Source organism: Lethenteron reissneri, chromosome 7, assembly GCF_015708825.2.
Source record: "Lethenteron reissneri isolate LAM-NWPU_2019-01 chromosome 7, ASM1570882v1, whole genome shotgun sequence".
NCBI lineage: Eukaryota > Metazoa > Chordata > Hyperoartia > Petromyzontiformes > Petromyzontidae > Lethenteron > Lethenteron reissneri.
The window spans coordinates 11955296-11977140 of NC_083785.1; the positions used below are offsets into that span (position 1 = coordinate 11955296).

Below are 21845 nucleotides of genomic sequence, written 5' to 3' on the forward strand. Positions count from 1 at the left end.
TTATATAAATAGAGTTTTGTGTGTCAATAAATCTGGATTAGTTTAAAAAAAAAAGAATTTCCCCCTTAAACCACCTCCGATTAGCACGGTTGGTTACGTACGGTGCGAAAGAAGTTCAACATACATACGTCCAAGTGTAAAAGCAGACCAACTTAGCGCATGACGTCTCTGTACAAGACAAATAATGCACGGTAGTGTCACTGTCACCAGATAAATGATGTACAGTGTCTTTGTCACCGAGCAAAATTGGACCAAGGATGAAACCAGACTCTTCCACTTAAAGAGCATTAATGTGACCTCCATTTATAAGCTTGAAACTAATCTCGTGCGAAGGTGTGTTGTGATTAAATGCTCCTGGAAGCAGCAGTCATTTTCAAGCAAAACTGCCGTATGAAGATATGCCAGATGCGATTAAGTGGTGCAAAAAAAGTGTTTAGGGTCTTTTAACCTTCACGGAATATCTGCCGGGCAAATATTGCATTCATCTCACAATGAATGGATTTCTTGCCAAACGATGAGAGTACTTCCGCGGATTTTTTTTTTGCCATACGCGTGCCGTGCAGTGTTGTGCTTCCATGTGGCATCTGGGCAGCTGGCAGAAAATCCTACGTGCCGTCCCAACAAGCGCATCATGAATACATGTTTACCAACACCGTTGGTATGTAGATCAACTACTGGCATGTTTGTAGATCAACTACATCGCTTTGAATCATCAATTAATAGCACTGCAAAAATAGCAAACCATTTGCATATAATTTATAAAACTAGCTTGAAGTGCAGGCTTTAATGGCACTGATGATGTCAGTCATCAATGCCGTTCTTGAGATCATCGTCGCCATCACTCATCGTCACATGCTTCATCATCACTGCTTTAAAAGGAAACACCATATAACAGGCAAGGTGACGGGCAATGAGTATGGAAATACTCATGATGTGCTATTAAGAGGGGCCATTGCCTAAAACGACACGTACAGGAACTCCGCTACTTACAAACATTTGACTTACAAACTTTCAGAGATACGAACGAACCTGTCGATATGTTAATCTGCCTGTTCGGACCGAGAGACGTAAGTTCAACCGCCGCGCAATTGATGGCGGTGGCGGCATCTACATCTACAGAACGTGAAGAACCAGTGGCATCTACAGGAGATTATACCACTTTTAAAACCATCCCCCGTGTTTAGTGTACATGCCGTACAACATGTTTGCAATTCTAGATTTGAAGCTTTCGTGACTGCAAGAATTCATATTCAGATTGAAGTCCACGATCCCAGTGCTGCTTGGGTGTATGGACTTGCGAGCCACCTCGAGACGAGAAAATCTTGTTATCTTACCTCCAAGATTGCTGATGTGACAAATACCGTGACATTATCAAGGGAAGGCCAAACTGTGCGGTCATCATGGCCATATGTATCAGTCAATTAGACAGATACTGTGGAATTCATTCTGAAAAAATACAGCATGCGGCTTCACTGGCGCAAGCAGCCATTCAGACAATATGTTCCAAACACCTTATGGGTCTCATTTACCAATGTTTTCCCGCAACATTTATTTACAAGGCCACATCCTGCTGATGAGACTCAAAGTCGAAGCCAGTCCAGGGTGAGGTCCATGGGACCAAAATGCGATATTCTCATTTTTTTTCATGGTGAAAGAGGACCCTTGTCAGTTTAACTATTCACGTTATTGTTATTTTCGGGCACTAAGTGTCCTTGAGCTGACATGCCACAGTCCTAAATGTATGTGTACATGTAAATATTCACACAGACCACCGTATACAACTAAACAAAGCATCACGCAACAAAGTGAGGGCGTGGCGAATGCTACAAAATGTTTGTTCCAAGTTTCTACGACAGCATGGCGATCCAGTCACTGCAATAACAGACACAACATCGTGTGAGGTTGAGAGCATCGACTCGTTCCACTTGAGAACCCATTTTAATCGCAGGCGGCTGCCCTCATTTGAACCCCGGGATTTCAGCGGTGCCGACTCAGTGCTCTAACCCCTTGAGCTATCTGGTAACGTCGGATATTACATTCTTACATTTTCATGGGATCGATGAGACAGAAGCATTCTGCCTATACGACTTCTTTAATATGGACTTCTTTAATGTGGATTGCAAAATTTATGCAAATCATGTGCACTTGTTTTTGCAAAGTCACATATCGGGAGAAGACCGCGGGGCCGGCCCAGGACACGTGTGAGAGACGATGTCACTCAGCTGACCTGGGAACACCTGGAAATTCCCCAAGAAGAGCTAGAGTCTGTCGCTAGGGAAAGGGAGGTCTGGACCACCCTACTCAACATGCTGCCACCGCGACCCTCACCAGGACAAGCGAAATGAGAAACGAAACGAAAAAACGAAGTATAATTTAGCCCGTGAATGTCTCACTTGAGCGTGTATTCTGTCTTACAAGTCCATGGACCCACTATCAACACTGAACTGGGATGCTGGACACACGTGCAGTGATCCCTAAGCCACTCCGCTTTCTATTTTTGGATCTGGTTTGGCCGGCCATTCGACTTGCCATCGGTCAGCAACCGTAAAACATTTATCTGCACGAGGCTCCCCTTGTGCCCTAAAGCTACCGTGCATCTCGGATACCCTCACACACCTGCACATGCAGCATGACAATGTAATCTCAGACTTGACTTATGGGAATTCAGACTCAACACAGCAACTACTTCCGTAATAATGGAGTCCTAAGCTCCAACAACAACACGAGAGGATTGGCTCCCCTCTATGTTGACGTATTGGATATTTGATTCAATACATTTCAACGAACCTAGACAAAGCCCTGTACAAATATGCAATGATAAAGTCAGCCCACGTGCTGTGTGTAGTTGTATGACATTGACAACACTTCATTACAACTGTAGACCTGGCCATCACGACAACCAGGCCTCATTTTATCTGTACATAACCGAGTGAATTTCCAAAAGTGTTGCTTTCATATCCCACTATTTTCCTATTCGCTCTGCAGAGATAAAATGTCACTGAGCGCACACAAAAACAGAGATCCCCCGTATAGTATTAACATACTTTTGGGGAAAGTGCTGTTAGCAAGCACCTATTTAGATCAGCATCGGTGCCAGTACCACGCCCGGCCGTTTTTGTCTCCAAAGTGTTGATCTTCACACACCGCACCACGACTCACTTGACGCGCGCGCACACACACGCAGAGACACCGCCTGCGCTGCATCTGCAGTGGCGGGGGACGGTATGTCACGATCAGGACAGCGCTGCGAGATGAGACGCTACATCTGAGCTGGGCATGCTGGCAGAGTAATCCGTACAAGCGCTATGTAGGTTAATCCATGCAGGCTGCTGCCAGAGCACAGAGCCCGCTGCACAGGAGCTCATTGGGCACCCTTGGCATGCACATTGAAAAACGGGACCGCCAGAAGATGCAACTCGCATGAAAACCAGACGACTGGAGGTCCCTAAAAATAGGATTGAGTGTCCAAATGCAGCCTTATTTGTCAATCCTCTGCTGAATGATGGCTTCCCTACGCCGCGTGTGGGTCATTGGGGTTGTTTGACGACATACCTCACCGTGTTGGGGTCAATGTGGGCTGGTGAGGCAAGGAGCACTGGAGTGTGGTACCACAATGGATTTTTCTGCACCGCCCTCTGCTACTCAACACTCAGCCCTACAGGCCAAAACAACCTGTTGTGTTTGGTGATCGCCCATCCAAGTACTGTCCAGGCTCAACCCCGCTTAGCTTCTGAGATCTGATGAGATTTGGTATGTTCTGGGTGATTTGGTCATGGAATGAGTTTGAGTATTTTTACTTAATTTAGCACATTCCAAGTCTGAAACCCTTACATGTTTGAGCTTGATTACAAAGTGATGGACAGCTCTATTAGGATGGCGTGGAAATTTGCACCACCACAGTGTGGATAAGAGGCAACTCAACTGACCTCAGTAGTCATAGAATGTCATTTTGTAAGCACAGGGTGATGTACTACTTTCTGCTGGTGTATAAAATCAATAATGAAAATACAACAGTAGTAGTAGTAATTTTAATGATGCCAATTATTTAACTGGAAAAAAACTTCAACGAGTCTCAAAGACTGGTTTCAGGAGGGTCCCGCATTGGAAGGTTTGGCCAATTCCATCAACGTTTGCCTTCCCGTGGGAGGAGAGCCACACACACAAAATGGGCCATACAAAACACTTACACCACGTGGCCACCTCATAACCCCACTCCCAGGACACCTAGCAAGCCCTGATGGGCACCCATCCAAGCACTAACCGGGCTGAAGCCAGCTTAGCATCCAAAATCACACAATATTAGGTGCACTCAATGTGCTGTGGACGTCGGCAAAATAAATAAAAAAAAATGTCAACTTCATGACACGATACCGACAGCACAATTGACAGAGGGACTGGAATTTAAAAACAATGAAAATAAAAAATAAAAATAGATATTTTAATCTACAGCATTTTACCAGCCTTGGTAAAGATCAGGGTGACCGTGTAACATTTACGTCCAGTGCTGCTGCTCGAAATAACACCGTCTGCAAGCGAAACAACCCTTCAAGGCGTCCTCCCTCGCATTTCTGCAACGACTGCGTTAACGATTATGACCTTCAAAAGCCCAGGCTGTCGGGAAGCAAAACATACACATGCTTCTGCCAAAGGCTTGCAGCAGTTGAGATACCTGTGCTCAAATTGCATTGGAGAAAATCGCCTGCTATTTCATAGCAAGTTCAACAGAAACGGAGCAGTTGTGCAATTAAACAGCACCCACTACCGGTCAGGAAAGAGATGCGCATTTATCAAAAAAAAAATTAGGTTACATCGGGTAAAGATAATGTTCCGAGATTTAAGGCGATAAGCACACTTTTTTTATAAGGCTGCCAGTTCCACATGTTTAACAGACCTCGTTCATCATAATTCACTCAAGTAAAACTGCATGGGGATTTTAAAAAGGTATACATTTAGAACTGACTAGCTTTACGACCCAGCTTCGCCCGGGACTTGGATTCACCACGCCCGGCCGCCTTTGTCTCCCCAGTGACGATGTTCACACACCACACCAGTTACTCGTTTGAGGCTGAGTCGACCTAGGGGAGGCCCAGGACCGGTTCAAATAATCGTCACCGGTGGTGGCCGTGAGCGGGAATCGAACTCAGGTCGCCGGGTTCGTAGCGCAGCACGCTAACCACTACACTACCGCTCCCCCCACACACAAACGCGCGCGCGTCCATAGGTACACATACACGCGCTTGCTGCAGACACACACAACTTTCAGAGTGCGTACGGCAGTAAACGCCTCAAATAATAAACCAATGCTGCGCGTAGAACGCCTTAGACCTGCAACACATTTGTATGGCCCTTTACTCGCAGAGAGTTGGGGGGGGGGTGCGTGACATCAGCAGGCACACTGCGTGACGCTTCCACATGTGGGTGGCATCACAGATGTGACATCACAGCTCACTTGCCGTGCAAAATATATATTTAAAAAAAACTAAAGTATATTTTTATACTTTTAGCATGGTGTACAGTCTGGAAACTACCCACATGCCAAATTTCAAGATTGTTGCATGTCGGGAAGTATGCTAAACATTTCGAACAGAATTTGATTTAAAGCTTTCGTGACTGCAGGGATTCATATTCTTGGTTCTTTCGGTAAAGTCACGTAGAAAGAACCAAGAATATATTTCGAACAGACACACATATTCACAAATTTCCCTTTTATATATATAAATGCCCTTTTGGGAATGTGCAACTACGTGAGACAAAAAAGTCTGGTAAATGGCAACAACATGACCAGTGTAATTATGAATAAACCTGCACTTATAAAGGATGAACAAAGTTTCCATTTTCAAGTTCATTTTGTTTAACCAACTGAGAGCTCTAGTGACCAGGATACAGCAGTTTAATTTGCAAGAGCGGCAGTCTGTGGCATTATTGTGCCAGTGTGGGTGACGATGACTCTGTATAATCACAATTGAGCAATTTGTGGGTAATTTTTTAAATTGGCAAATTTGGACCCCGACATCGGCACACAGCGTCTTAACTCCTGCAAATGACGTCGGGGGGGGGGGGGGATGTTTAACTTTAATTTTGAAGCAGACGGCGCGTAGTTATATTCTGTTTATCACACGCGCAGTAATAACCAGAGCGGCCGCTGGATTCGAACCGTGAACCTCTGCAAAACAAGCGGCTAATGTGCCGCCACGAGACCACGACAACAGGCGTTAAGCCTCAAACGCCCCCATGTGTCATAGATGCTCCTACAAAATCAAACACGTAGCATAACTCCATTTGACAGCTCTTTGGCATTATACTGTTGGATGAAGGCCACTCTATATCATAACGGTCAAAAGGATTGTTCGACCAAAGTTGACCTAAGCCGGTCAAGTCAAATATGGTGAAAGTATTGTCCAGGACAATAGGTTGAGCGAGCACATTTCCTCGCCTACATGGTCTGCCAGACTCCCCGGGCCGGGTCGCCCAGCCGTAAGGGAAGGGCAGGGGTCACAGATTTGGGCCGTGGTTGAGTTTACTGGCTCAGTAATGTGCATTGTTTGACGGCGGACGTTGCACGATATTTTAAGGATGCAGCAAAGATACGTGCAGGAAAGACCAGTTGCAGTTTTACACACACAACAGTTTCAGTTTAAGCTTGCTCATGGACTCAAGTCAGCTGTATGCCGACCAATGCATCACTCAGTGTTTCTGTAAAATCTTTCATGTAACGATATTATATTAAATGCACATGTGTGTCACAGTCTATTGTTAAATTACCTACGCTTCACAATGTCGCTTTGAACTCGCTCATGTTACAGATACTCTATTAAACTGACTCATGTATCACACTCCCATGTAATGTAACCTATGCATCACAAAGTTCCCTATAAACTCTCACGTACCAGAGTCTCCTATTAGCTCACCCGTACATCACGCAAATTCCCAAGAGTCAAAACTGTAAACGACGAGAAAACCCATCAAAACAGGAAAATAATGCAGGCCGCAAAAAAAACATACGTTTCAAACAATGGTGAACTAAGACAGGAGACCACAATGCACTTCTTCAGGAAATGCTGACGGTTTTTGCATGAAGCACAAAGGTCGAGTACTTTTTACACATTTTTGCGTGTTGTTTGAAACACAATGTCGCGTAATCTCACGGAGCCTCCTGTAAGCTACCAGAGACTGTAAACTCACTCAGGTTCCGTAGTCCTCTGTAAGCTACGACATTTTCCCGTAATCTCGTGTAACCGGGATACTCTAGAATTCTGGATACTCTACTAAACGCACTCAGACACCGCAGTCCCCGGTAAGCAGACCTGTTCATCGCAGCCTCCGATATACTCACTCAGGTACCAGAGACTCCGGCAAGCCAACCCATGCACTAGTCTCCCACAAACTCAGTGTCGATGCCACAGTCCCCCATAAGCTACACCCCCCGTCTAAATCGCACATTCTCCCGCGTACTCACTCATGTAGCGCAGCGTCTCCTCCGCTTGCTCCGGGGAGAGATCGGGGCTTGCGTAGGCGCCGTCACCATCGCCGTCATCCGGCGAGAGGACGGGCGAGTGGAGCCAGTCTCGGTGCTCGTAGCCATAGACGGCGTTGGCGCGCAGCGTGTAGTGGGGCAGCCGCTCTTCCAGGAGGCTGATGATCTCCACCTCCGGCAGCTCGGCACTGCTGCATACGTCTGTGGTCATGGTGGTGGTGGTGGTGTTGGTGGAGGGGAGACGAAGAAGATGTGTGTCAGACCAAGCCAAACAGCACACATGACGAGGGGCGACAAACAAGGTCATCATCATCGGCCGTGATCTAGCCACTGCTAGATGAAGGCATATACGAGCTGTCGCCAACGCTCATGGTCCTGCAACCCGACGACCGGTCAATTCTGCATCTGTGCAGTGGACGTCCTCTCGGATACGTTCCCTCCTTGGGCTGGCACTCCATCGTTAGTCTCGACCACCGACCAAGAGGCCTTCTCGCGACATGTCCTGCCCAATCCCACTTATTTTTCCGAACAGTCAAGATGATGTTTAACTTGCAGTGCACCGTGTTAAGCTCACAGCAAGTGTGTTCTGTGACTGATTCCCATTATAATGCACAAATTCAGAGATGAAAATGATGAATTTTCTCATAATAGCTGCATCAAATTACGCATGTTCATCAATCGTGTACAATTTATGTACCTTACATGCAAATATCTCGAACGGAACTGTACAAACACAAAATAATGATATGGAATACCACCAAGACATTTTCTTTTTACACAAGCAGTCAATCCTCAAATGGAATCGTGACCCCAATCATGACAATCCATCAAGGTGCTGGGGAGTGAATAGTTAAATGTCTACTTAATATGGGACTTCACACGTCCGTTAATTCTACCGATATATACACCGTCAACAATTCCCAAATGCACTTTACGGTACCTGTTCAACGGCACGCTGTGCGGATGTCCGCGCGTATTCCTAATTTATCCTCAAATCTGGCAGTCCGCCTGAAGATGCCAGTTATAATTACTGGCGAAACGTCGTACTCAAATTGTAAATGTCGTGGGTTTACTCTCCAACACGCCCGTGTGCTGAACTAGGAACGAATCGGCATGTTTTGTTGACGCGACAAACCTCACTAATTGGCCGTGTCGGGTAGTGGCAGGTTTAACGACACATTTATATTTACGCAATCTAACCCCAAAAAAAAAACCTCTATTCCGTCATTGCCGCGAAGGCACAGTTGAATCTTACGCCGTGTTCGGTCACTCGTGCGACACAACCGATGCGAGGAAGCGAAACAAGCGGCAAACAGTGCGGTTGCCAAAAGCATTGTCGAAATCGCTGCTGCCAACAGGCGTTGTGTAAAGTGCATTGGGACTTTGGCGAGGGTCTGGATATTGTTTACGAGTGCTAAAAATAAATAAAAATCTAAGCATATTCCCTGGCCAAACAAGCACAGGATGGCGCTAATCTGTGCAAAGCCCTGGTCGACTGGTGGAAATTCTACATTCCTATGGCAGGGGTAAGTCTACTCAGAGTATCCACTATCGACTTCCAAAAGTACAATTTTACAGACCGTCAGTTCAAGGTAGAATTATGAAGTTCACCCCGACCTAGATTTAAACGTGTAAACTTCTGGCCGCGAGGAAGTTGAAGCCGTATGTTCTAGCTACTGCCCCTCCCAGCGGGATAAATGAGTTGCAGACACTTGAATCATTGGCATGTTAACGATGAATCAGACCATTAACGACAAATCGATTCGTACACTCAGGATACATGCGTGGAATCATGCATGTCAATTACTTACAATTTCCGATAAATATTACACACAATTTGTTCAAATTTTAAGTCTTTAGGCTCATGGAGGAACTGAGAAATAATGTACGAGGTAGGCAACGCAAATAAGACAATACAAACGGGACATCAAACACAAATATCGAATTGTATTCTGAAGCCAAATCATGACAATTCATCAAATTGCGCTGAGGGTGAAGGCGGCGGCGAGATGAATCGCCACCTGCCTACTGACAGTCATGATATCACGCGGCCTGTAACCACCCACACGTGGGTCCTACATGCACACATTAACACTACCGACAACAGACATTGACTCCCCAAGGGCCAGAAGCTAAATAAAGGTATGGGACTACAAAGGCTGAAGGGCGAGGCACAGGGCTCTAGGTCAGGGCAAGAGCACACGTTGAAGTCCACCTCTGCAATGGGCAGCAGCGAACACTTAAGTCCAGCAAAGTCCTCTATGTGAATGACCTTCAGCGAAACACAAACAACGGCTACTAGGCAGCCAGAGGAAAAAACACAGCCTGGTCTAAATCTGTTACCCGAGTGAGGGCGGGAGAGTGGGTGTCGTGAGACTGCGCTGGCAGGCTGCATGTTTTTTTTTTATATGCAGGCGTGATTGTTTAATGAATGCCAACGTTGCACACGGCAACACATTATCGTCCTGTCACCAACGGCGCTGCCGAAAAGCGTCACGTTTATTTTTCCACTCTACACGCCGGCACTGACACTGCATACTTATAGAAACATAATTTTATAAATAACGTAAACAGAGTATGACCAAATAATCCAGAGTGCACCAGATCTTATCAGATCTCAGAAGCAGGGTGGAGCCTGGATAGTGCTTGGATGGGTGACCACCCTATCCAAAGATGTGATAACTGGACTACAAGGCTACTTGCTGAGCAGTGAAGAGCAGTGCAGCACAATCCATCGCGCCGGTGCTGTACTGTAATACTAGCATGTCTTCGCCAATCCATGTTAAGACAGTGAAGCATGGTCAAATAAGCACCATGATAAATACAGCGTGGAGAGACACTCATTCATTCGTAAATGGCCTGTACATGTACAAATCACACAATAAAAAATACTTACCACAAAGATTTAATAAGTTAGGGGTGTAACAATGCATCAATTAAATTGTAGATTTAAAGTTTTTCTGCAAATTTTGAAAGATTGCTGCTATTGAGGACGGGAGCCATGCGCCCCTATTCTGCACAGTCCAAAATATCACACTTGAAATGAAAGCATCAAGCTTTCAGGCACAAACCACCATGAGAGGCTCGGACCTGTGATGGTGCTGGCGTCCCGGTAGATGCTGGTGCCGGCTTCGTTCCAGGGACTCGGCGTGTCGCTCGAGTAGTAGACCTCAGGCCCGCCCGGCGGGTACGCAAATGCAGGAAGCGGGCGAGCGCACGCCTGCGTCGCGGCTGGACTGGACGAGCCCAGCGGCGGAGACAAGGAAAACCCGGAGGCCGCGCCGGGGTACGAACCGCTCGGCGGCACGGGAAGACCTGGCGCCGAATCGTGGGGGCCCTGACGAGCCGGGTAGCTCGGCAGCAGCTCGGACACGGCAAGGGACACCGGCCGCCCGGTGCCAGCGGTGGACGTTGCCAAATTAGTAAACGGTGCTGTCCCAGTGTCTGTGAAGACTGGGCCCGAACCGAGCGAAGTCACAGGGCTGTTCGCTGTCCATGTTTGCGTGGTCGTGGCGTAAGGTGGAGCTGCAGGCCCAGGCTTGAGCGACTCTCCACTGCAGGCCAGGCCGGCCCTCGCCAACGTGGCTGTGGCTGTCAATGTGGTTGAGGTCGTGACTGTGTACGTGGCTGTGGCTGTCAATGTGGCTGAGGTCGTGACTGTGTACGTGGCTGTGGCTGATGGCCGGCCCGAGGGCCACCCAGGGCTGGCCGCAAGAGAAGGGCCGTTCTTCGTGATGCTGGGCTGGTAGAGGTGCGATGCCTCAGTCGGCCCAGCAGGGAGGGCCAGCTTGCTGGATGAGACAGACAGGACGCCCCCCTCACTCCTGCAGGGACATCAGCGGATGAGTGCTGCAGTCATGCTCTTGCAGGCCCACGGGGTGGTGTTCCTGTTTTAGCGCAATGCAGAGCAGGGGTTAGCTCAGCTGAAAGCATGGTCACAACAACAACATGAATGCAGAGGCACAACCACAACCGAGATATCTTAATATACGAATGTGGTTTAACAAAATTATCTCAATTACATTTAATTTTACCTGAAAACAGTTCAATGAGCATGAAAAGGTGCTGCCCTGCAACTGCTTGCTATTACCACTGCTATTGGAAGGGCCTCAACTAAAGGTAAATCCGGACAGCCCCTCTACAGGGTATTTTGGCCTACTCTTCCACACTCGAAGAGGTGGGAGTACCCACATTTTACCCCATCACACGCAACAAAATGCATGACTGAATGAGAAAAAATAATTAAATAAACATGGCATTCTTCTAAGAAAATATTTCATTGTTGATTTTGACATTAAGATATTAAATTCGATGCAAATTTCCACAGTTTATGAAAAATATTCTTTAAAAATCCAAAAAGCATTATTTTCATTAAAAGGAAACAGGAGCACATTGAAATGTATGCTTAGATAAGTGCATTTGTATGGATCCAGTGTTCAGGGAAATTCAATAACAGCGATTAAAGTCACTCTATTCGTATACAAACGCGTGTTGTACTCTGCAGTGTATGGCAACTTGGTGCCACGATGCTGCCTTCAAAACTGCAGACGTTTCAAGTCGCCAACGTTCGATTTAGAACAACCGTACAAATTGTACCTTTTTACTTGAATGTCATTTTTTCGCACAGTGACAAAACAACACACGACACATCGACGAAGTTCACAAGTGTAACAACGATGAGGCGTTTCCTGTCCAAATGTTCATTCACGGCAGAGGTTCGTTCATATAAAAATACACAGGCAGGTAGGAGGGAAGGAGGTGGAGGGGGGGGACAGTGTAGGGGTCAGGGGAAGGGGGTTGGGCCCCTATTCTGCAGTGCGTATTCCAGGCTGGGGCATAGTGGACATGGGAGGTGCGAGGGAATGATCTCGTCTTCTGGAAGTCTGAGTCATTCCCTCTCCACCTGTGCCTGATGTGTTCTGTGCGTCGTAGACAGGGTCTCATGCTCTTTCCAGGTGTACAAATGTATGTTCCTGGCTGTGATATTAAATATTTGAGAGATATTTAAAATGATAAAAATCAAAATACCAATGTTCCAATGCATCTCAAGGAAGAAGAATGATTTTAATAAGTGTATACTATCTGTAACGACATATGGGTCAGAAACTAAACATTTTTATAAAGAAAATGGAAGAAAATCTGAAAATGTGGATGCTAAGAATTGCACAGAGACACATAAAGAGGAATGCATGGGAAGTATCCGAAGGCAAGACACGTCACTGACAGGGATGATGATCACCGATTGAGACTAATGACAGTGCCAGCCAAAGGAGAGAGCACACCGAAGATGACGTCCATTATAGAAATGGAGCGATGACATCAGCTCGTGCGCAGATGCCATGTGGATTGTTGCATCCCAAAGACCATTAAAGATCACTACAGCTTGGGAAGGATCTTCATCCAACAGCAAATAGATCATGCCTGATGATGACAATGATGAATGGTCGAAGAACACAGCCCCACACAGACCTGGCAGTTCTTCCATACAGATGCACTTTCAACATTTATTTGTAACCAACGTTTTACCGTTGGGCTTAACAAAAGAAAAAGCACGCCACCCACAGCTGAAAAAAGTGAGGCATTCTTGCACATCAATCCGTCTTCCATAATATTACAAGTGCAGGGGGAATTGCGTCCTCGGAGCGGCGGTTGTTCGTAACAAATCTTTTCCCCAAGCGTCATAGTTTACAATACAAGGCAGCTTATCATCGCCTTAAAATTCCTTTTATCATAAAGTGTCGAACAAAAGCAGCGCCTCCCAAGAGCTTATCGCGAATGCGTGTCGAGTTGTTGCCATACATATGTAGTGACGTTAATAATGTAACTATAGCTATTAGCGCCAGCCACTATCAAAGGAGTGCTGCTGGGCGCCTGGAACCTCCCTAGGAAGCTCGAGGGACACGTGATGGGGAGCCAAGAGCTCCTGACTTGATACAGCAGGTGGTGTGGCCGAGGGCGGGGCAAAGCCGCGGCCTCGTCTGTGGGATCGTCCTGGGGTCCCACGTCTCTTCAATCTTCAGCTCGGCATCGTGGGTCAGGCAGCGTGTGTGCTGACTGACCCGTTAGTTAATAGTTAACCCACACTCACATAGTGATAGAGTAGCCACACGGCCCACAGTATAGTTAACCCACACTCGCATAGTGATAGAGTAGCCACACGGTCCACAACTAACTATAAAACCCGATGCGGTTAGAGTTACCCCGTTGGGGAAGTTGTTTAATAAACGTGTGTGTGTGCCTCGTACATCACACTACACATATATAATATATTGCCCACATTCAAAAGCACTGGCACTCTGCCGCGTATGCCATTAAAGCTAAGAGCTCTCCTGTCGGGGAATACAGCCCCCAGGAAACCAAGACCACTGGTCAGCCAACACACCCACAGCAATAGCATTTAATTGACCATTAAGGCACCAGTGGATTGCGGTTTTAAAATTTCAGCAGCCCCACTTTTTACGGCATAATTGTTGGCCTACAACAACGTCTAAAGGGAAATTCGTACTCACTGTCGTATTACTGGAACGGACAAATAATGGGTGGGTTAGACATTTGCGTATCACATAGACTCTGATGAAAAGATAAAAGGTTACGTTATTTTAGCACATTTTAACCAGTCCCAGAAGAAATTTGAAAACATAACAAGTCAGAAGCTTCATTATTCTTTTCCTCGTGTTTCTTTATTAAACAAGTTAAGAACATATTTATTAGCATATAATTACATCTTAAGTTTAGTTATACCTATTACCGAGTGATAAAGACACCAACTAGGACCAGTCTTGATTTGGTCAATTATTGCATTATCATTTATGAGCTTTAACATAAAGCATTGGAGTAATTAACTTGGTTGCGAATTCAGTCAATCCCTAAAGGGAACCATTGTAACATGATCAAGCCATTGCATAAATTACTAATGATGTTCCAACAGCCTGCACCCCCTGCCAAAGAAAGCCCTCAAAACCAGTTAATTATAGAGACTTTTAAGGTGAAAACTCAATTTCGACTCAATTCCCATAGTCAAAGTGGAACATGTTGAAGGTACAAGTAAAATCCATCCACCATCTCTAAAACTGAGATATCTGATTCAAACCCCTCATGAATTACTAATGCTCACGTTTAATTATTGGCATGCAACATTAAGCAGACTGCAATTCCAGTCATTCTTGTAATACAATAGGAAACACTGCGGCTTTTTGTGCTAGATAAGAGGAAAGACAGTGATGCCAGTCCAAGGGCGGGTGTATTTCAGTGCCTTTAATTTAGTAATTTAACCAGTGGGGTTCATGGATCGTGCGTAGATGAAATATTGTGATTCTCATCTACCTGCAGGAGAAATACTGCGTATTTACGATTCATAAGCGCAAAAAATAACTTTCTCTGGGCACTCCAGTTTTCTCCCACTCATAAACCATGCCACAATTAAATTGTCGGGCATTCCTCGAAGCATCTTGAGGCTTCGCATGTCTTTTCCAGATATGAAGTGACTACCATCCCCGCAGATTTGTATGCAATCATAGACCAGATTTATGTCCGGTCACAGACGTTTCTTGACTTGCATTTACCCGTTAGATGCCCTTTCCAATTCCGGATACCCTACAGTTTTACTGGTAGGAACCACCTGGTTCCACCAGCCCACAGGGGATTATTGTGTCCGTCCGTCGTGCATCCAAAAATGGGAGGGGTCGGGCTGGGTGGAGAGGGGAGGGTGGGGAGGGTGGGGAGGGGCTGGGTAGGGAGATTGGGGAGGAGCTGGGTGGGGAGAGGCTGGGTGGGGAGGGTGGGGAGGGGCTGGGTGGGGAGGGTGGGGAGGGGCTGGGTGGGGAGGGTGGGAGGGGCTGGGTGGGGAGGGTGGGGCTGGGTGGGGAGGGGCTGGTCACCCCGTGGTGCCCTGATAAAACTCAACGTTTAACCTACTCACGCCGGCTTGTGCCCGCCCTCACAGTCGGGCATATTTGCGGAATACACCACGCCGCCGTTGACCCTGGCCATTGACCGAGCAACCCAACGTTCCTACCAGCTCCCTCCGCAGGAATGTGTTTGTTAAGAAATATGACGGGATGCAGCTTCACGAGTTTTGTACGTATGTATGCTGAACTTATTTGGCACCGTACATTGCCATCCGTGCAAATCTGAGTTTTAGTGCCGTGTCAGGGGTTACGGTTTAAGGTTATGGGTTCTTATTTATGATTGGGGTTTAGGGTTAGGAATTGTGGTATTAAGGCTTAGGGTTGCCGACAGGAGTACCTCAGACTAATTGTCTCACTTCGCATCTGCAAGGACAAATAGCCTTTGCCATGCGGATACTGTAGCCTGCGTGGGGCATCACTGTCATATTAGATTGCCAGCACGCCACGTTCCTTCAACCGGAATGCCAACACTGCCACAGGAACACGCATGACCTTCACGCCTTTGTCACCGTGTTGTGGAAAATCCAAAACAATAACAATGCAGACGGGGTGCCCATTGTAGACAATCTATGGGACAATTTACAATTTCTGATCACGTAAAACCCAACCAAGTAGTCGCGCCAGCAAATATACCAACGACCCTCTCTGGTGACACACACAATTCACAAAGTGTCCTGCATTACCATTGCGAAATCGCACCTTTGTACGCAAGGAAATTACTCAGATTGATTTTAATGTTAGCTGTATTATCCTAGGCTTAAGCCCACGCGGGCTTAGAAAAAAAACGACCGACACAAGCCCGTAACGGCCGAGATTAACCGCAATTCCCGTCAAAAGTCATCGAACGCCGGCAAATGCGGCCTACTCGAGTCGGTCTCGGGAGTTCTAACCGGTCTCGACTAGTTCTTGCCTACCGAGGAATAAGCACCGGCGCCGGCTGAGCCAGCCTTGACCACGCCCGCAGCCCGAACATCTCCCAGGGCTACAACTCGCCGGCAAACGCCGTTTTTTTTTACCTGAACCCTCTCCACCCTCCTCTCGCTCAGCGGGGGAGAAGCTGCCCGCGTGGCCGGTGGTGGCGACCGGTGCGTGCGAGAGTCGCTCCGCGGTGTCCGTGAACCACCAACCCCCGACCCCGGAGCCGGGAACGTAGCGGGGACAGAGAGCGGCGTGAGGTGGGCGGCGAGGGGAGGGGAGGGGGGGGAGAAGCAGTGGGTGCGGTGACGTCACCTCGAGACGACGACGGGGGTGAAGGGGGGGGGGCGGAGAGGGGGCGGGCATGAGGGTGAGGGGGCATGGGGATGGCGGGGCATGGGGGAGGGGCGGGGGCATGGAGGCGGGGCATGGGAGAGGGGGCGGGGCATGGGGGAGGGGGGGGAGCATGGGGGCGGGGCGTCACCTCGACGACGGGGGGGGCGGGGCGGATGGGGCGGGGCATGGGGGCGGGGCATGGAGGGGAGGGGGGGGGGGGGTGGGGGAGGGGCGGGCAGGGGAGGCGGGGCAGTGGGGGGAGGGCGGGGGCATGGGGGAGGGGCGGGGCATGGGGGAGGGCGGGGCATGATGGGGACGGGGCATGGGGGAGGGGCGGGGCATGGGGGAGGGGCGGGGTATGGGGGAGGGGCGGGGCATGGGGGAGGGGAGGGGGCATGGGGGAGGGGCGGGGCATGGGGGAGGGGAGGGGCATGGGGTTGAGGGTCCACGCTATATCGGTGGATCCCCAGTAGAAGGCACTGCAGGTTAATCCGTCTGTGTGTGTGTGGGATAGAGAAAGCATCGGCAAAATCTGCGGCTCTGGAGCCACGCGCGGCTCTTTAAGGGCTACCTCGTGACGTTATTCGCATGTAATTGCGGTTATTGAAATATTGAGGGGTTTTTTTTTACTAAATTCGTCATTTTGTATTGACGACCCCTGGGATAGAGTGTTTCCCCCTCGCACGCGTGGGTTTGTAAAACTATTCGTGCTTGACACGTTGGATTTCACGGACAATATCATCCATAAGAAGTTTTTTTGGGTTAGAGCGCGTAAATATATAAATGTGTCGTTAAACCCGCCACCACCCGACAAAGCCAATTACTGTAGTAAGGTTTGTCACACGAAACGTCTTACTCTGATTGTAAATGGTATGGTTTTACTCTCCAACACACCGGTATTGCTGTACTAGTAACGAATTGGCATGTTCTGTTTACGTGACAAACCTTACTAATTGGCTGTGTCGGGTGGTGGCGGGTTTAACGACACATATTTACGTGCTCTAACCCAAAAAAAAACTCTATTATGAAAACTATTACGACAGTAGTTGTATTTAACCAGGTAAAGCCCAGTGAGATATATTGCTATTTTTCAAAAGCGATCTGCCCACAAATGAGTGCTCAACGAAGTGGCTTATCATGTAGATCTAAATTAAACCGAACATGCTGCACAAAATAGAAGGATGTGCACCGCAGAGAAAAAACCAAAGACACTGTGTCTGTGCAGTCTTGAGAGGCTTTATAAATCCAAATTATATTCCAGCATGTGGTCAGAAAATGTTTAGAGAAGAGACATTGGTGGGAAGATAGGAAAAGGGACTTCAGCCTAAACTAAACTATTTTTTTATTTTACCAGGTAAGGCTCACTGAGCTACATAGCTATTTTTCAGAAGCGACCTGGCCACAAATGATAGCTCAACGAAGTGGCTTATCACGTGGAAATTTATAACAGCCAAAGTCTCTAAACGCAAAGTCTCGACGCGACCATGGGAAGAGTGACACGCAAACTCCAAATATACAGGCGCCAGGATCGGGATCGAACACACGACCTCCTGTATAGCAGGCGAAGTAGTTAATATCTCCTAGCCACCGTGAATCTACGCAGGGGTGAGAGAATGCAGTGCGGCTCTTCCGTCTGTTTGGTATAGAGTGTTTCCCCCTCGCATGTGTGCGTTTTCTCGGGATGCTCCGGTTTCCTCCCACACATCAAAACACTAATTACTTAGCCTTTAACACTTTCATATATAGAGGTCCGCAGAGCTTGAGTAATTGTTGATGCCGGCTGCCTTCCTACTTGAGCCGTTCACTGCCTTCGAGAGTGACGTGGATACAGTGAGCGTTACAAGTTGAAAGTATTGAATAGACTCAGTGAGACAGCGGGCTGAATCAGCTGTTGGATTGGTTATACTGGTAGGAACCTCCTGGTTACACCAGCCCACAGGGGATTATACTGGTAGGAACCTCCTGGTTACACCAACCCACAGGGGATTATTGTGTCCGTCGTGCAGGGAGGGGCTGGCTGGGAAGGGAGGGGCTGAGTGGGGAGGGGCTGGGTGGGGAGAGGAGGGTGGGGAGGGGGCTGAGTGAGGAGGGTGGGAAGGGGCTGGGTGGGGAGGGGCTGGGTAGGGGGTGGGAGGGGTGGGGCTGGGTTGGGAGGGGCTGGGTGGGGAGTGGGGCTGGGTGGGGGGTGGGAGGGGTGGGGCTGGGTGGGGAGGGGCTGGTCACCCCCGTGGTGCCCTTATAAAACTCAACGTTTAACCTACTCACGCCGGCTTGTGCCCGCCCTCCCAGTCGGGCATATTTGCGGAATACACCACGCCGCCGTTGACCCTGGCCATTGACCGAGCAAACCAACGTTCCTACCAGCTCCCTCCGCAGGAATGTGTTGTCAGGACATACTCTGCCCTCTTGTGGTCTCTACAAACAATTCCTGCACGAAAACGTATATCCTTTTCAAGGCACTGTGGAAACATTTAAATGTCCCTATTCTTAAATTAGCCTTGGGGTTGTACTCCTGTCCACTGCCCATGCTGAGCCAATTTGGGGAAATTCCATATTTCTAAAACAGGAATCATTCGCCTTCATTGGACTGTGTTCAGTCGCTACAAACTCAGCCTCTGGTTTTATTCATTTCATATTTTTAAAAAAAACGTGAGGTTATTACAGGACATGGATTTATTAGATCATTGTTATCAAAAGTACTGAATTGCAAGTTTAAGACCGCATTCCTCTGATGGTCAAGCCCATTTTTAAATCCTTTATATTAAGTTCACTTGCTTGCGCGCTTACGACCGTGCAAATCTTTCGGTCGTTTTTTAACCCACTTCCCGTGATCTAATCGAGCTGACATTTTGCACACAGACTCGTTGTGCGTGACAATTTATTTTCGTGAAAAAAAATTCCAAAATTTTACACTTTTTAGGAAAAATAAATTATATTTAATTACCAATGTCTTAATGGTGGCAGGCAATCATCTGACCCATAGATGGCAGCCATCTCAAGCCAGAGGACGAGAGGACTCTAGCCGCCACGCATATAAAGGATTTATAGTGAAAAACTTTTTTTACGGGTAAATTTTTTTATGTTTCTGCTCATTGCCAGATGTTCAAATCCAAGCTCGCCTGTTCAGAGGTTCATGCGGCACCGTGGTTAACAGAACGTTTTGGGTTCGATCCCGACCCTGGCGCCTGTATATTTTAAGTTTGCATTCTCTATCCTCGTGGTCGCGTGGATTTTTCTCCGGGTCTTCCGGGTTTTTCCATCCATATAAAAAATTTTGCGTTTAGAGAATTTGGCTGTTATACATTTCCACGTGATAACACACTTCGCTGAGCTATAATTTGTGGCCAGATGGCTATTGAAAAGAGCGATATAGGTCAGTGAGCTTTACTTTGTAAAACAACAAGTTTTAGTCCCTATCTTCTTCTCCCCACATCCTACTATTTCGTACAGCATGTTCGGTTTAATTTAGATGCTCATATTATTTGGGTCTCAGTAAAGTCACGTAGATAGGTTCAAAGAAAATGACAATTTGATTTGATCTGACTTCATACAGCATCTAAATTAAAGCTTTCGTGACTGCAAGAATTCATATTCTTTGGTCTTTCGGTAAAGTCACGTAAATAGGTTCAAAGAAAATAAAACAAAACTGCGACGTTTCGATCGCAACACAAGCGGTCGTCTATCTACGCGACTTTACCGAAAGACCAAAGAATACGAGAATTCCTACAGTCACGAAAGCTAATTCAAGATTAAATTTAGATGCTGTATGAAGTCAAATCGTAGTGTAATTGTATTCTATCTCGTCAGATAGCACGTTATACATTACAAATTCGATTGCAAAATACGACGCATCCTTCGAGCAGTTGACAAATCATCTCCAGCTTCATCGTCAAATATCGCCAGACTCCATGAGCCCAACCTCACAGTTCACTTACATCCTGGCTTGACGCCTCTCTCATCTTGGATTGGCTCAACATTTTGCAGGCAAATGTTGCCAAAATGCAGCACGCTTGATTGGAGAAAAAGTCGACTAGGCAAACGCTCCAGTTTGAGAGATAACCTCCAAAAATTACATTACACTGGCATTGTAGCGCCTTGCAAATATCAGTTATTGCTTCGAAGCTTTGACCCTACTTCCCACAACCCTGCAGTTTATATTTTTGGGGAATATCCCTTATCATTTCATTTCCCCAGCCGCCAGATGCCCTCATCTATTCCTTCATCACAACCCAACGAAATACTTTTGCAACGGTCTCTCGACATTTCAAAAATCTCTCGCTTCCAAACTCGAGACGATCCAAAATGCCGTCGCCACTCCTGATCCACACACACGAAAAACAAGACCATATCTCACATCAATCCTCCATTCACTCCTGAGACTAAACTTCCTTCTTAGATGTAGCTGCAATAAATGACCGGCAAAAGCACAAACTGGTCAGCACTCATTTAACACTTGGTTGTCCGTTCAACTGGCAAGGATGACTGAAGCTTTGCTACATCATTATCAACAAATTAGGCCTTCTCTTGCTCTCATTTATTTTAAATAAAAACATTTACATTTTTAAGTGCATTAATTGAAGTGATTTTAGGGTGTTCTTTGCACCTATTTGTGGGGCTGTTAATAGACGACAGCGAGTAGATCAGACTTCTATAGCAGTTTCAGATATGGGCTCAAGGGGCATTAAACCAAGAGATACGACTGGAGCTTTAAGTCTGTGGCCATCAGGTGAACTTCCTTCGCGTCGGAGGCAGGCCAACAGGGCTCATCGGAGGCAGAGATACGAGTCACCTGACCGCAACACATCTGCGGTACGCATGTTTAAATTCACAATAATGTAATGGTTTTAAGTCCATTTCATCTTTCAAACTTTTGTACGGAATGCAATTTGCATCTGTAAAAGGTTTAAATTCATTATTTCCTCATTTGTTCCACAGCGCTCAACTTCCAAACAAATCCATTTCCAATTTGGCAGTTTGCATATTCAAACATTCCACAATGTTTAATGTGAGAAAATTTCGCAAACCCTTCCCGATTTGAAACGCCCAGTGTTGTTGATAATCTTGAAAGTTTGAAGCACACCCACAAATTGGCAGTGTTTTGGTAAACATTGTCATTCATGGGCACGATATTTTTTTCGTCCTGCATTCGAAGGCTATGGTGTGCCAATGCATTTGTGCAAAACCCTGGACGGAAAGCATTACAATTAGTCGCA

The 21845-nt window shown here is 47.0% G+C and overlaps 1 protein-coding gene across 1 annotated transcript in view; it reads right to left on the minus strand.

Moving 5' to 3' along the window:
- Positions 1 to 16354, minus strand: part of LOC133357731 (trafficking kinesin-binding protein 1-like) — a 61023-nt gene extending 44669 nt beyond the window's left edge. Inside the window, 4 exon segments of the mRNA XM_061575828.1 lie at positions 7457 to 7675; positions 10565 to 11291; positions 16282 to 16323; positions 16325 to 16354. Coding sequence (XP_061431812.1) covers positions 7457 to 7675; positions 10565 to 11291; positions 16282 to 16323; positions 16325 to 16354 — 1018 coding nt within the window.
- Between the last annotated feature and the right edge of the window lie 5491 nt (positions 16355 to 21845).